At 40.2% G+C, this 13,661-nt stretch overlaps 1 protein-coding gene across 3 annotated transcripts in view; it reads left to right on the top strand.

Annotated features, from left to right (window-relative positions):
- Positions 1-13,661, top strand: part of rassf3 (Ras association domain family member 3) — a 41,994-nt gene that overhangs the window by 19,153 nt on the left and 9,180 nt on the right. The window contains exon 1 of one of the 3 annotated variants that reach the window (XM_056425071.1): positions 2,921-3,325. The exons of the other annotated variants lie outside the window; for them this stretch is intronic. Within the exon in view, the coding sequence (XP_056281046.1) occupies positions 3,203-3,325 (123 nt within the window). The 5' untranslated portion in view covers positions 2,921-3,202. Of the gene's footprint in view, positions 1-2,920; positions 3,326-13,661 lie in introns of those variants that run through there. 3 annotated transcript variants of the gene reach the window in all.

The raw sequence follows: 13,661 nt of genomic DNA, 5'->3' as shown, positions 1-13,661 counted from the left end.
GTAAATAATTAATTCATTTATACCTATCTATTATTTATTATCCTTTTATATAGGCTCTGAGTATACTTTGAGCTTCATTCATGAGCCAAGAATAGAGACAACAAGCAGCACAATGAACAGAGACAACATTTGATTGAAAGTATTATTATTATCACTTTAGAAGTTTTCAAAAGAACGCTGTGATATTATTGTTGTAGGATCTTTTTATTTATTTATTACACATTGTCTCACAGTATATATATACATATATATATATATTATATATGTACTGTATACATATATATATGCGTGTATATATATACATATATATATTCATATTTCATATTGTAGAAATTAACAAAAGCAGCTGATTATAAAAACAAAATAGATGTTTATTGATATTTGACAGTTTCATTAGAAATATAGTAGCGTTGGGATACGTTTCGAGTTATAATATAAAAAAAGTTACAGAGTAAAAAGGAAAAGAAGATGTAAAAAAGGTGTAAAAACATAATTATATGTGCACCTAAAGCTTTTTTAAGTGTGTATTTGCTTATCTGGGTACGGGGTGTGTGCTTTGGATGAATCTACACGGTACATGACGGCGGTTTGGTTTCCCCCAGATGTTTATTTTCGGTCCCTTTTCTAACCCCAATGGTTTTAATTTAGAGCCTGTCTGTCTAGTTGTTCCTGCTGCTTGTGTGTGTGCATGTGTGTGTGTGTGTGTGTGTGTTAAGTTTGATTAACTGCAGATGTTCTGGAGATTTCACCCTTTATTTGCAGCCGGGTGGGCGATTAATACGAACACATCGTGTTAAATCTTTAACTCTGCAGCGTAAACGCGGCTCTGACGCTGCCTCCGTGCTCGCTGATGGCTAACAGTTGTTTGGCGTATTAAAAAACCCACGAGGTAGCTGTATTATAGAGGTTCATAATGCTTTTCATGCTCTATGACGGCGGCATGCAGGCGCTTTGTGCATTTCTGCTACAGAACAGTCATGTTGAAGCACATTAGAAACACATTTTACAAAATCCAGTGAAAGTGTAAAGCTGCGGTTTGTTAAAACTGCAAGTCATAGACGCTTTAGTGAGTAAAACAAACTTTAGTTGATATTAATGTGAGTAAAACAAACTTTAGTTGATATTAATGTGAGTAAAATAAACTTTAGTTGATATTAATGTGAGTAAAACAAACTTTAGTTGATATAAATGTGATTTAAAAACTAGCTTGTGATTAGACTGATTTAACATACTTTTTGTTTGCATGCTAACACAAGTTGCAGCGGAGGCTTCTGGAGATGTCATAAGATGAATTAACTATTAGATTTTTTTAAATCACTGAATTAGCAAAGTTATTACAACCAAGTTTCATGACAAGTGGTGGGTGAGAAGGTGGGGGGGGGGGGTGTTGTTTACAAGACAACAAGGGTATGATGTTGGCGGGAAACGCAACCAGAACCATCCCTATGGTAAAACCACACCTCACCACATGGAGACTTCTCATTTGGGTTTGGCTGATTTTTATCCTCGGCCTCCGATTGTCCAGAGAAAACATCCCATAGAAAGAGATTGATCGCTTTGTAGTTTTTAGTCCCATTCAAAAAGAAAGGGACAGATCATTCGCCTCTTCCTCCTGCAGGTGTTACAGCGCTACAGCTCGCTGCTCATTTAAAAAACATTTACGAGCTGTTAAAGAATGAAAGCGATGAAAGTTAAATGAATTAATTGCATGTAATCGAACATCATCTCCCACAATGCATCAGTCCAGCAGTTTGTTAGTCTACTTGATGTTGCAGAGGAAGGAACTAAGAAAGTTAGCATCAGTTTGTTTCCTGCCGATCGAGGTGAGACTACATTTTTTTCATTTGGGCTGTTCTGTAACTGACCTTTGACCTTTTTGTTTTTTTGGGAATGCGGGTAACTTTATTCTCGCCTGTGGTTTTTCAAGCTTCGTTTTGAGTTCACTGAGGTTTTCAGGGTTTCTTCGCAGAACAACTGCCAGCTTGAATCTGCTCTCTGAGACACATAAAACTGTATATCATCATTAAACAGTTAAAGTTGGACTTTGGAGCTTCCAGACGTATCACACGATCTTTATTTGTTGTTGACGTGCAAGCAATTACGGATTGATCTCAATCCATCTCCATGGTTTATAATGTTAAAATGAACTTTGTTGGGATTGTTTCCCCAAAGTATTTACAAGAAAATGAATGATTTGTTTTTTTCTGGTGGGTTTCTGCTGTTTATGAGATGCAACAATAGAAGGGAGCAACTAATGAAGGAGCCAGATTTACAGGCTGGAAAGTGGTGTAGTTTTTTTCTATTTTACAATACACCACAAAAACAACACAATATGCATGAGAAGTAACTTTATTTCCAATTTAATGATGAGAAGGGAAATTACTTCAAAACGTCAAGAATGTCCAGAAAAGACTATTATACATTGGAGTTGATATACTTTTAATTTGAAGAATGAAAAACTAAAACCATTAAAACCACTAATCCCTTTTTGTTTGTCCCCCCTCAGTGTTCATCAAGGAATACACAGAGTTTTAAAGTGTATGAGTTGAGAAAACAAACACTAAAAGTGAAATAAATAAAAATTCAATTCAAATTAAATATAAATGTTGATAAATAATCAATATGAAAATTCAAGGCAACATTTAAAGATAAATCTTGATAAATATTCAATATAATTAAAACTGTGCCAATCCAGGTAATATATTCAAAAGTGTTTTGATAACCTTCAACGTAAACCACTTAAACCTGCCATCGAAGTGCTGATTGGCTGTCGCGTTGCATCGGGCGGAGCGTCACTAAGTGCCGTCCAGCCGATTGGCTAGCTGTTCGGAGTGGGCGGGGCCTTACTGTAGCCTCGCTGCCACACTCGGATGACTGGCAGCACAGCGACGGGACGGTTAAGCCGGGAGAGTTCCGCGTGCGGAGTTTTTTTTTCTTTCTTCATTATCTCTCTTCGAAATTGGCTTAATATATACATTTAAAGTTGGCGGACACTTCTTCCTCGGTGACGGTTGAGTTTTCTTACAAAAAAACGTCAAACATGGAAACGTTTTGAGAGTTTTTGCGACAGAAAAAAAAGCGATTTTAACGGAAAGGAGCCATCGACATTTTCCTCGTTTTCAACACCTGCTCACCTGTCGGGACGGGGTTTGTTTTGAATGCGGGGTTCGAGTAGAGAGGAGGAGGGTTTCTTTCTCCGCAAATGACGTGGAATAGCACGATGAGCAGCGGCTACAGCAGCTTGGAGGAGGACTCCGAAGAGTACTTCTTCACGGCCAGGACCTCGTTCTTCAGAAGACCGTCGGGAAAAGTCACCGTGAGCAAGGTACGCGAAACACCCTGTCGGCTTCCGTCAGACCGCTGAAAATATAAATTAACTTTAATAAAATAAAATAACACTTTTAGACTTGCTTCACCTGTTGTGTCCTAGTATTTATAGTAGAATTATTGTATTATTTTTACCTTTTTTGTAATTTTAACTGAGTTTAATTATTACATAATTGTAGTAATTTCTATGAATATTTGTATAACTACCAAGTCTGTGGCTTAATCCTCTCTTGACAGTTGGCCAGGTTTAGCCTACTTGTGGGTGTCTGCCCTGTTGCAGATAGCCCTATCAGTTATAAAGGTCTTCATATTTTACATTTAAAAAAGAGGGTGCATATTATGGGATGCTAAATGTAGTGCAAAACATCTTTTTAAAGAGGCTTCGATCAGCAGGCCGGTGGTTATGACCCTCCAGGCACTCACATGAGCACCATCACCCCCCACCACCACCACCACCACACCCCCAACCCTGTGACCCACTGTGGCCTCAGCCCAGAGCTTAACCCAAAACACAGTTATGAGACTCCCACAGCCAAGATTTTAGTTTTAGTTTTGAGAAGTTGTTCCTCTGCCTGCAGACTGGGAGAATATAGTCTAGACGAGGCGTTGAGTGAACACCGGAGACATTCAGCTGGAACTCCATAAAATGAGGCCGCTCTTCAAGTGGCTCTCACTGACACTGATCCACTTGTGCATGCACACTCACACGCACACACACACACACACACACACACACACACACACACACACACACACACACACACACACACACACACACACACACACACACACACAGCACATGCTCATGGTACAAACGCAGCTGTTTTGTTCCATGCTTCACAAACTGTCACAGAATTAAGCTATTCTTCTTCTTCTCTGCCCACTTAATGTCATGCATTGACGATTCTGCAGCGATGCACGACCCCTCCAATTTTCCATAACAGGCTTTTAACCCAGGTCATGGCAGTGTGTGTGTTAGTGTGTGTGTGCGTGCACAATGTGGCCCATACAGCGCTGTGGAGAGGTCGTGGCCTGAACTCTGGCTCCGGACCTGACATGTGACCGTTGGCTCCTGTGTGGTGGTTTCCCCCACATGCCTACAGTAATTACTACCAGAGAAGAAGAAGAGTTGGTCCTGTGGGAACAATGTGTGGCACTGCTGGATGAAACTACTGGTTCATTAAAATAAAAGAAGGTTATATGTGTATTTACGAGTTGTACTTTTAACACAAGTAGACTAGTGGTCATATAAAGACGTTCAAATTCAATAAAAATGATGCACATTGCATTTAATTAACTAATTGGAGACGACGCATAGTGATGAATGAGACCATTTGTTGATTTAAGGTTTTCAACAGAAGATGACACGAGTGAAACTAAATAAATGACGCGGTAGTGTAGTTCAGTGTTTGCATTTGGTTGTTAATATATGCATATTTTATTATTTGCATATTGTACATGACGTGTCGGCCAGTTTCGTTACTCTGTCTTTCCCTGCGGTGTAACCACGGTAACGTGGTGACATATTTACCAAAAAGGGGCGAGATGTGAGCTCACAGTTGGTATTTTAATTACGGCGTCTCCTAGGAGAGAGGAGACGTCTCCTAGGAGAGAGGAGACATCTCTTCTCATTAAGGCACCAGGCTGGAGTCTAAACTTTATGAGAAAGTGAAGCACACACATATACACACATACATACACACACACACACACACACACATACACACACACACAGAGACAGGCTGGCTGGCGGATGATAAACTGATTCTGGATGGTCAACCAGAGAAATGAGATGCAACAGATTCAAGATTCAAGATTCAAGATGTTTTTATTTGTCACATACACACACAGAATGAAAGTGCAATGCTCAGCAGGATGCTCAGCAGGACAAGTACAACACTATTACACAAAAAACACATAAAAACAACACATGTGTGTGTGTGTGTGCACCACCACAGACGCAACATATGATGCCGCTCACATCGCTAGATGGGGTGTATGCAGCGTGGTATGTACGGTGTATGGCCCGGTGGAGCTGTGATGATGTTGTGATGAGACGTAGAGAGAAAGAATGGAAGGCAGAATGGACAGTAATGGCGAGCAAGAGATGCAGGCCAGATGAGCAGGAACGAGAAAGAGTGTTAATGTTCTTGTTCCATTCGCCCTTAGATTTCAAAGACTCTCTCCACGTTACCAGACTACCAGAACAGTCTCTGCCTCGCTGGAAACCCTCCCTCGATCCGCACCAGCGGTTCATAGCCATGTTTGGTTCAGAGCAAAGTATGTCCCAACTTCATACAATCCCTCATGTCCCATCCCTCAATCGCCTGGATCATCTCTCTCTGATCCATTGTCCACTTAGCAAGAAGGATGCTGGGCAGGGGTGGAGTGGCTGGGTCTCAGTGGGTGTGAACCTCAGTCTGTTCCGACCCGGTTCTGCTCTCTCTCCCGTAGTAGCGGCTCCCTAGCTGCGATGCTGTTGGCATGGTTTCTCACGACGATCTCTGACCGGGATCGATGGAAATGGAAACAAAAAAAAAATTTGTTTTGTTTTTTTATGTCCAAAAGTGCGTGCTGTGTGTGTTGTTTGTGGTCAGATGTGTTAGGCAAAAAAATTAAAAAACAAAAAAAAAAAAAAAAAAAACTAGCGCACAATCTCCGCGGAGCTACCTTGACGGCGTCTGGACACAGCCGCGCCATCTTAGTGTCGGGCCATAAAAGGATTTCACACACACACACACACACACACACACACATAGACGTACACACAAACTTGCACTCATACAGTCTTTCAGTAGAGACTGAAGCAGGGTTCATGCCCATTTCGCTCTCTCACTCTCACTCTCACTCTCTCTCTCACAGACACACACTCTCTCTCTCTTGCCCCCACTCGCCCACTCTTCCACCTTTTCACCTTCTCAGTGTGTGAATGGTGTTTCTGTCGGGGGAATGTCTCGCTGACCAGTGGGTCTGTCTGTCTCATGAACCCACCCAACCCCCAGCAAACACACACACACACACACACACACACACACACACACACACTGGACAGCGACAGCAGCTCATCTTCAAATCATCCCGTCGGACTGAAGGCTTTACGTGGTTTTTATTCATCATATTTTTGACATGACGTTACACTAAATTCTAAATTTGAAAGAAAAATGAAATTTATCGTCCGAGCTCTTATTTTGAAAACTGCTTTAGTGCCTCGGACGGGCTCAGGTTGTGCTGCAGCTCGCACGTAGAGACGACTCACCTGGCAGGTCGCCAGGGTTATTTTAGGGCTCGTGCACGGAGAGACAAAACACACCTACGGGCGGTTTTTAAGTTTTCCGAGTTCCGTGTCACGGGACATCGTCAAAGTCAACGAACGCAAAAAATATAATCGCTGCAAGTTTAGTTTATTTCCACCACAGACGTATTAATCTATTTGACCCCCCGCCAAACAGGATTATTATGGGCTGTTGAGTAAAGCCTGTGTGTGTGTGTGTGTGTGTGTGGTACAGAACATTTAATGTAGTTTTGCTGTGACAGCGGTTGCATTGTGCCCGTAATTGACGGACGTCAGCAGTTGCACATGTCAACTGACCATAAATAAGTTAGTAAAGTCGTAAAGTCGTGTCTGTTTTTAGAGTTGACCTCAACAGGAACTGGTTACACGTCGAGAAGCTTTCAATTCTACTTCCTGATGAAGAGAAGCTCGGACCGTCTGTGTCTTCATTTAATGTTTTTAATGCACTTTTTAGTAAATCTGAACGGTAAATTAGTGTTTCTCAAAAGTTGCATTGCTGTGCAAGAAAAACAATGTCATTTAATTAGAGTTAAATGGCATTACTCCATTAAAAGGTGCATAAATGCTGAATTTAAATCCCGCTTATGATTTCAGCTCCCAGTTTATAAAGAGCAAAGTACATTCTTTTATTATTATATCTTCCCATATAACAAGTGGTGACATCATCGTTCCTGAGATGATTGATTTCCTCCTACCTGTCCGCGCCCTGAGCCTCGGAGGCGTTCCTCACGTCTGTTTTCACACTGACCTCATCGAGGAGCTCAATCCCGTCTTTGTGCCGCTTGTTTTTTTAAAGTGAGGTCATTCTCCCACGGCGACAGATAACCTACCGCGTGTTTTTATGATTGTATTTCTTTATCTAACCGATGGACAGACCGCTACACATCCAGACTTATCTCTCCCTCTTTTCTTTGTTTATCTCACCAACCGCTGCAGATTTGGTACTTTCTTTAACTTGTGAACTGAAACTGTTTGTCAGCCACTGGAGCATTATTTACATGTTTATTGTTTGTTTTTTCATCTCTTATAAAGACATTGTTAATACCGAAACAAAGACATTTGGTATTAATTCAATACTTCCTAGTAGAAAACATGTAAATATAACAGAATAAATGTTCCATTGGATGTTTTTATGGCCGAGTTACTCAAATCATTTAGGAGGTTTAACCGATTTATTGTTATTTAAGATTATTATCCTTTAAATATGAACCTTTGACCCCAGAAATGTCTTTTATTCAGCATGTAAAACACTAAAATGTCATTTAAAGGAGCATTTAAGGCCCTTTTATAATCAAAGATAATTATTGTATAATTAATACACTATAAATATATATCAGTATTCCTGCAGTAGAGAAACATTATTATTTATTTGAATCTGGTGTCTTTCTCGTCCACGTTCTCCCTCTCTAGATTTCCTTCCTCTGTCCTCGCCCCTCGTTCTCACCTCCTCCCGTCATCCTGTTCCTCTCCTCCATTGTGATGTCACTTCCTGTCTGTTCTCGGCTCTCCGTCCGGTTCTCTCCACACCGTCTTGTTTGGGTTCTCTTGTGTTTGGACCCAAAACTCTTTGAATTTTAATCTGGGAAGCTGCTCACAGAACCACTGAGGAGCACCTGGACCCGACCGTGGTTCTCCAGAGAGACGCCATAGAGGAACCATTGCGGGTTCCACCAAGAACCTTTCAAACCGGGGTTCTGTAGAGAACCATGTCCTTAAAGAGCTCTTCAAAGAACCTATAAAAGTGTCTCAAACCTTAAACAAATTGTGTGTTTTAACTAAACTACAGGTGTTTTTCTGTTAAAGATTAGAAGTCCCGTCTGTTGACTTTCTGCAGGTTACATAATATTTTTAATGGGACCCTTTTTTCTTTTTTCTTGCCGCTCTGCTTTTCCAAAGGAAATACGTGGATGTCGTGTTTGACTGCGGCTCTCGCTATCTCTTCAAACAGCACCGCGCAGAGTGCTTTTATGCCTGGAAACACACACACAGCAATGGGCTGTTGTATAATAAGATAAATCTGCTTTTGAGAGGCACCTGCGTCATGGAGAGTATGAGGAGTTTGTCAGGACTGTGTGTGTGTGTGTGTGTGTGTAGGGGGGGGGGGGTGTGTTTGGAAAGACTTTCTCTCTATGGATGCATTTAATATTCAGTATATTTACCTATAATTCCTCAGGCTCTGTCTTCTATTTCTGATATGATGCATTTAATGTGATTTTTTTTAAATGTAGAATTATTTTCCCTTAAGAATTTTTTTTTTTCCATCTCCAGTTTTACTTTTTATTCATATTTATTTTTAATCTTACAGTTTTGTCCTTTTTTACAAAGCACAAATGCCAAACAGTCACTTCTTCCAGCTTCTCAAATGTGACAATTAACTTTGAACAATTAACAACAAAACAACATAAACGTCAACAGTTAAATCAACTATTGGTTCCAGATCTACCGTATAATCGTCTTTATTTATATTTATCACGCCTTACTGGCCTCGTGTGTCCGCTCGCAGCTCGTGGAGCTCGATGATGATGATGAATGGTCAGCCAGCTGCCTCAGACAGACTACTGTACTGAACAGGTGGTCAAGTGGTTTCTAGAGCCCCTCCCCCTTCCCTCCTCCCTGTACATCTCTGTGGAGGAACTGACCACCTGTATCATCGCATTACAAGGTCAAATGACACCAGATGTGAAGTGTAATCCACCTCGTATGGTCCATAATAAACTCTATTTTTTGTTTTTTTACGTTCATGCCAGATGTGTTTCTAATTTTCCTTTTTTCCCCCTCTTATTTAAATGTTTTTGCTTCGAAAGGCCAGAACTTCTTTGCATTTTCAAATTCAGAAATATTCTGCTAATTACGTTAAATCAAGAGCAGTGGTCCCCAAACTACGGCCCGCGGGCCGAATCTGGCCCGCCTCCCCATTTGGACCGGCCCCCTGAACAATACCAGAGACGCGTTCCGATTTATTATTTTGTTCACCTGGCCCGCTGCCGTTGAGATTGCAGTGAGACGTGGAGAAAATGTGGAGTGGTGCTCTTCGCAATAGAACATCTTTGATGGGACGTGTCGCGTCTCGGCCAATCAGCGTTCAGATGTCCACAGCGTTTGGGAAGTTAGGTTAGCTTGAATGTTAGTCCGCTACATCTGCTGCTGTCACGCTGCACGGTGTAGCGATGCTAACAAAGTATCCGTACATTAAAAACGATGTGATTTAGCATATTTTTAGTATCGATACTGCATTAAAAGAGAGAGCTCACGCACTGCTCCGCTCCGTTAAATGCTGTCTGCACGCGCAGCACTTACAGCGAGTGGCGGCGCATCACTCAGCCGTGATGCGCGCACACAGGTGAGCACATTCTCACTAGCACCCCCCCTGGCCCTCCAGCAGACAAGGCAAACGTTATGTGGCTCTCTTAGAAAAAAGTTTGGGGACCCCTGATCAAGAGAAATCAAGGATTCGTATCGAAGTTTTTACTGGCATCTAAAACCTGATACCAAGGATGTAATAAATAAGAAAAGTAAAAAGTGTAATTATTTAATTCTGCTTGTATAAAAGTGAGTAGCCTTTCTTGCCCCTCTGTGTTTATTTGACAGTAATGAGGCACCTTTTTCTCTGCTGTTGCCACCGAGCTCTGTAAACCACACCCTCGCATACTGGTCTTCACTCAGAGGCTCATCTGGGAGCAGTTTAGACCGGTTGAACCGTTATCACCGAACCGCGGCTCACTTTGAGGCGGTTTGGACGTGCAGAGGAGAAAGTAAGAGTCTAATGATGATGAATGGAAAAGGGCCAGTTGACTGTACAGCTGTGGGTGTGTTGAGGTGTTGAAGACCACCTTGGTGTCGTGATGAGCTGGGGCCAGAAGTTGCTGTTTTTGGAGATGCTGAAAGGTTAACGCGTGCGCAATGTTTCCTTAATTTTTTTATGTTATATATATATATACGTATATTTATTTATATATGTATTTATTATATATATATATATATATATATGTATGTAAATATATATTTATCACTATGTTAACATCCAAAAACATCAAGTCAAACATCAATATATATGTATATACATATTTATTTAAATATATATATTTATATATATATATTTAAATACATAAATATATATATATATTTATACATATCAGTATGTTATCATCCAAAAACATACAGCTAAAAGGCTTTTCTTTTTTTATCATCCTGTATTTCATGCAACATTAAAATTTAAATGCTTTGTTGTTGTTGCTGTGACACAATGACGATGTCAAAGCTGACGTGTCTGTATGGAGGCTGATAATGGACACAATACCTGTGAGGTGAGGTGTGTGTGTGTGTGTTTGATGATTACTATAATGGTGCTTTAGTCACCTCTACATACAGTGGAAAATCCCCCTTTTTTTAAAGAACCGACCCACACACACACACATTCCCATATCAAACTAGCCAAAACACAGACTGTGTGCCACCTTTAGCCAGATCCTAATGTTCAAAACCAGCAAACGCATCAACGTAACGATCAGCCAGAACCAGAACCCTCCAGAACCAACGGGTCAAACTGTGTTTCATTGGGATCGTTGCTTCACTTTAAGTGTCGCATGGAGAGTCAGTCTGTCAGTCTGTCTTTCTATCTGTCTGTCTGTCTGTCGGCCTGTATGCCGTCATCACCTGTAAACCTCACATCATGTTGTGGTGGGATGAGTCGCTGTGTGGAAGGACAGTTGCTGCATTCACGGCAGTAGTTTTCCATCCTAATACTGTGTTGGGTTCAGGAAAAGATCGTGAAATATTTCGTTCGGAGTAGATCGTGAAATGCTTGGTTAGGTTCAGGGACAAATCGTGAAATACTTCGCTAGGTTGAGAAATAGATTGTGACTTTTTTGTGTGGTTTAGGAATCAATTGTGAAATACTTTATTAGGTTATGGAAAAGATCGTGAAATACTTCGCTAGGTTTAGAAATAGATTGTGACTTTTTTGGGTGGTTTAGGAATCGATTGTGAAATACTTTATTAGGTTAAGGAAAAGATCGTGAAAGGCTTTTAGTTTCAGGAAAAGATCGGGAAATGCTTTTAGGTTCAGGAAAAGATCGTGAAATGCTTAAAGGTTCAGGAAAAGATCGGGAAATGCCTGGTTAGCTTTAGGAAAAGATCGTGAAATGCTTCCTTAGGTTTAGAATATAATCGTGAAATACTTTGTTAGGTTTAGAATATAATCGTGAAATACTTCGTTGGGTTCAGGAACAGATTGTTGCGTTTGAGAAGCTGCCTCAGGTTCTCATGTCTAAGCGTCATAAAGTTGTCGGATGTGACGGTGACTTTGTTGCTTCATGTCTGACTCATGGAGGCGTCTCATCGTCCTTGAATACGTTTGTATATTATATTTAGTTTTTTTGTGGCTTCGTAAAAGTTGAACCATGTCATTAAATAACTTAATTATATATATATATTTGAGGTGTTTTTGTAGACAGGAAAGTTGATGACGTAAGACTTTGGAAAATTGTTTTACGGATTGCCTGTAGTGTCGCAGTTTGGTAACATAAACTTAATTTAATATTAAACAATAGAGCTGCTAAAAAAAGTTACTTTATTGACTTTCTCATTATTAGTCAACAACAATCTTTGTAATTGCATTTTTACTGTTGAGACATAACGAGCTATTTTAAAGACATTTGACACACTTTACAGCTTTCTGAACAGGAAGTGGCTCATTGCTGACTCGCTGTGTTCACACACACACACACACACACACACACACACACACACACCTCTATTCTTGCTTCAAGGTCAGAGCCATGAAGTTTCATAATCACAACACTCACATGCTTACTCACCACACACACACACACACACACACACACACACACACACAAACACACACCTACCTCTGGACCTGTTGCTCGATAGTAATCTTTTCCATAACTTTACTTTGTATTTTGCAATCTTTTAACCTCAGGAACCACTGATAATGCAGCATAGTGTGTGTGTGTGTGTGTGTGTGTGAAGTTTTGAAGCGATGTCTCCCTCAGTGTAATGAGAACGTTCGGACGGCGGCTCCGATGTGGTCGGACATGTTGTTTTTTATCTCTGAAGCATCCAGATTAACTGCGTAAAACAAGATGAGTTTAAAAAGAGGTGGAGAGGGAAACCCACGGTGAGAATATAAATACTACTCAAGAGAGAACTCTTATTCAGTTGTGGGAAAGAAGTTTTCTTCATTTCCTCCTTTTGTTTGTTTCTTCTTCTCCTCCTCCTTCCTCCACGTCTTTCTTCTTTTTTTACCTCCTCTTTGTTGCTGTTGGTCAAGGTCTTGATGGAGGACCACCCAGACCTCCTTGTGGTCTCCTCACCGTCTCAGAGCGTTGAACTCTACCTCCGTGTCCGACACTACAGCCTCCCTTGTTTCCGTGTTGTACTGAACCACTGTGGAAACGCAGACAGCACCCCAGGGCGATGTCCGCGGCCCACTGCGGTTCACGTCATTGTGTCGAGTCCGGCTTCTCGTCTGTCTGCGGTCCGGCTGGTTTAGTCTCAGGAACATCATTTTCCTCTTTTTCTTCTCTTCCGAGGAAAAATAAACACTTAAAAAAATATATTGTACTGAAGAACAATTCTGAGGTACCTACCTGTACTTCTATTGTCTGATACTTTATGCTTATAATCTACAATTCAGAGGGATTTATTGTTCTTTAAACTACACTATATTTATTAAATAATATTATTATATATATTGTCATCGATATATATATATGTTTTTTTATATAAATATATATATTTTCAAATATTTATTTATATATATATTAATTAGATTTATATACGTTTTTGTATTATTATTTTTTTATATATAGATATATATTTTATATTTATTAGTAAAAAAATATGACTGACCTCTAACAGCTGAATTAAAGATGTACATATTAATGAATCACAACTTGCAGACTAAACCTATAATATATATTATTCATATATATATATATATATAATTCTGCATAAAATATATATTGTTTTACTATATTTATAAAAAGCCTTGAAGTGTATACATATTGTCATATCGGTTACA

This window comes from Pseudoliparis swirei, chromosome 10, assembly GCF_029220125.1.
Source record: "Pseudoliparis swirei isolate HS2019 ecotype Mariana Trench chromosome 10, NWPU_hadal_v1, whole genome shotgun sequence".
NCBI lineage: Eukaryota > Metazoa > Chordata > Actinopteri > Perciformes > Liparidae > Pseudoliparis > Pseudoliparis swirei.
The sequence above is the reverse complement of the archived record's forward strand: the minus strand, read 5'-3'. Positions and strand labels throughout refer to the sequence as shown.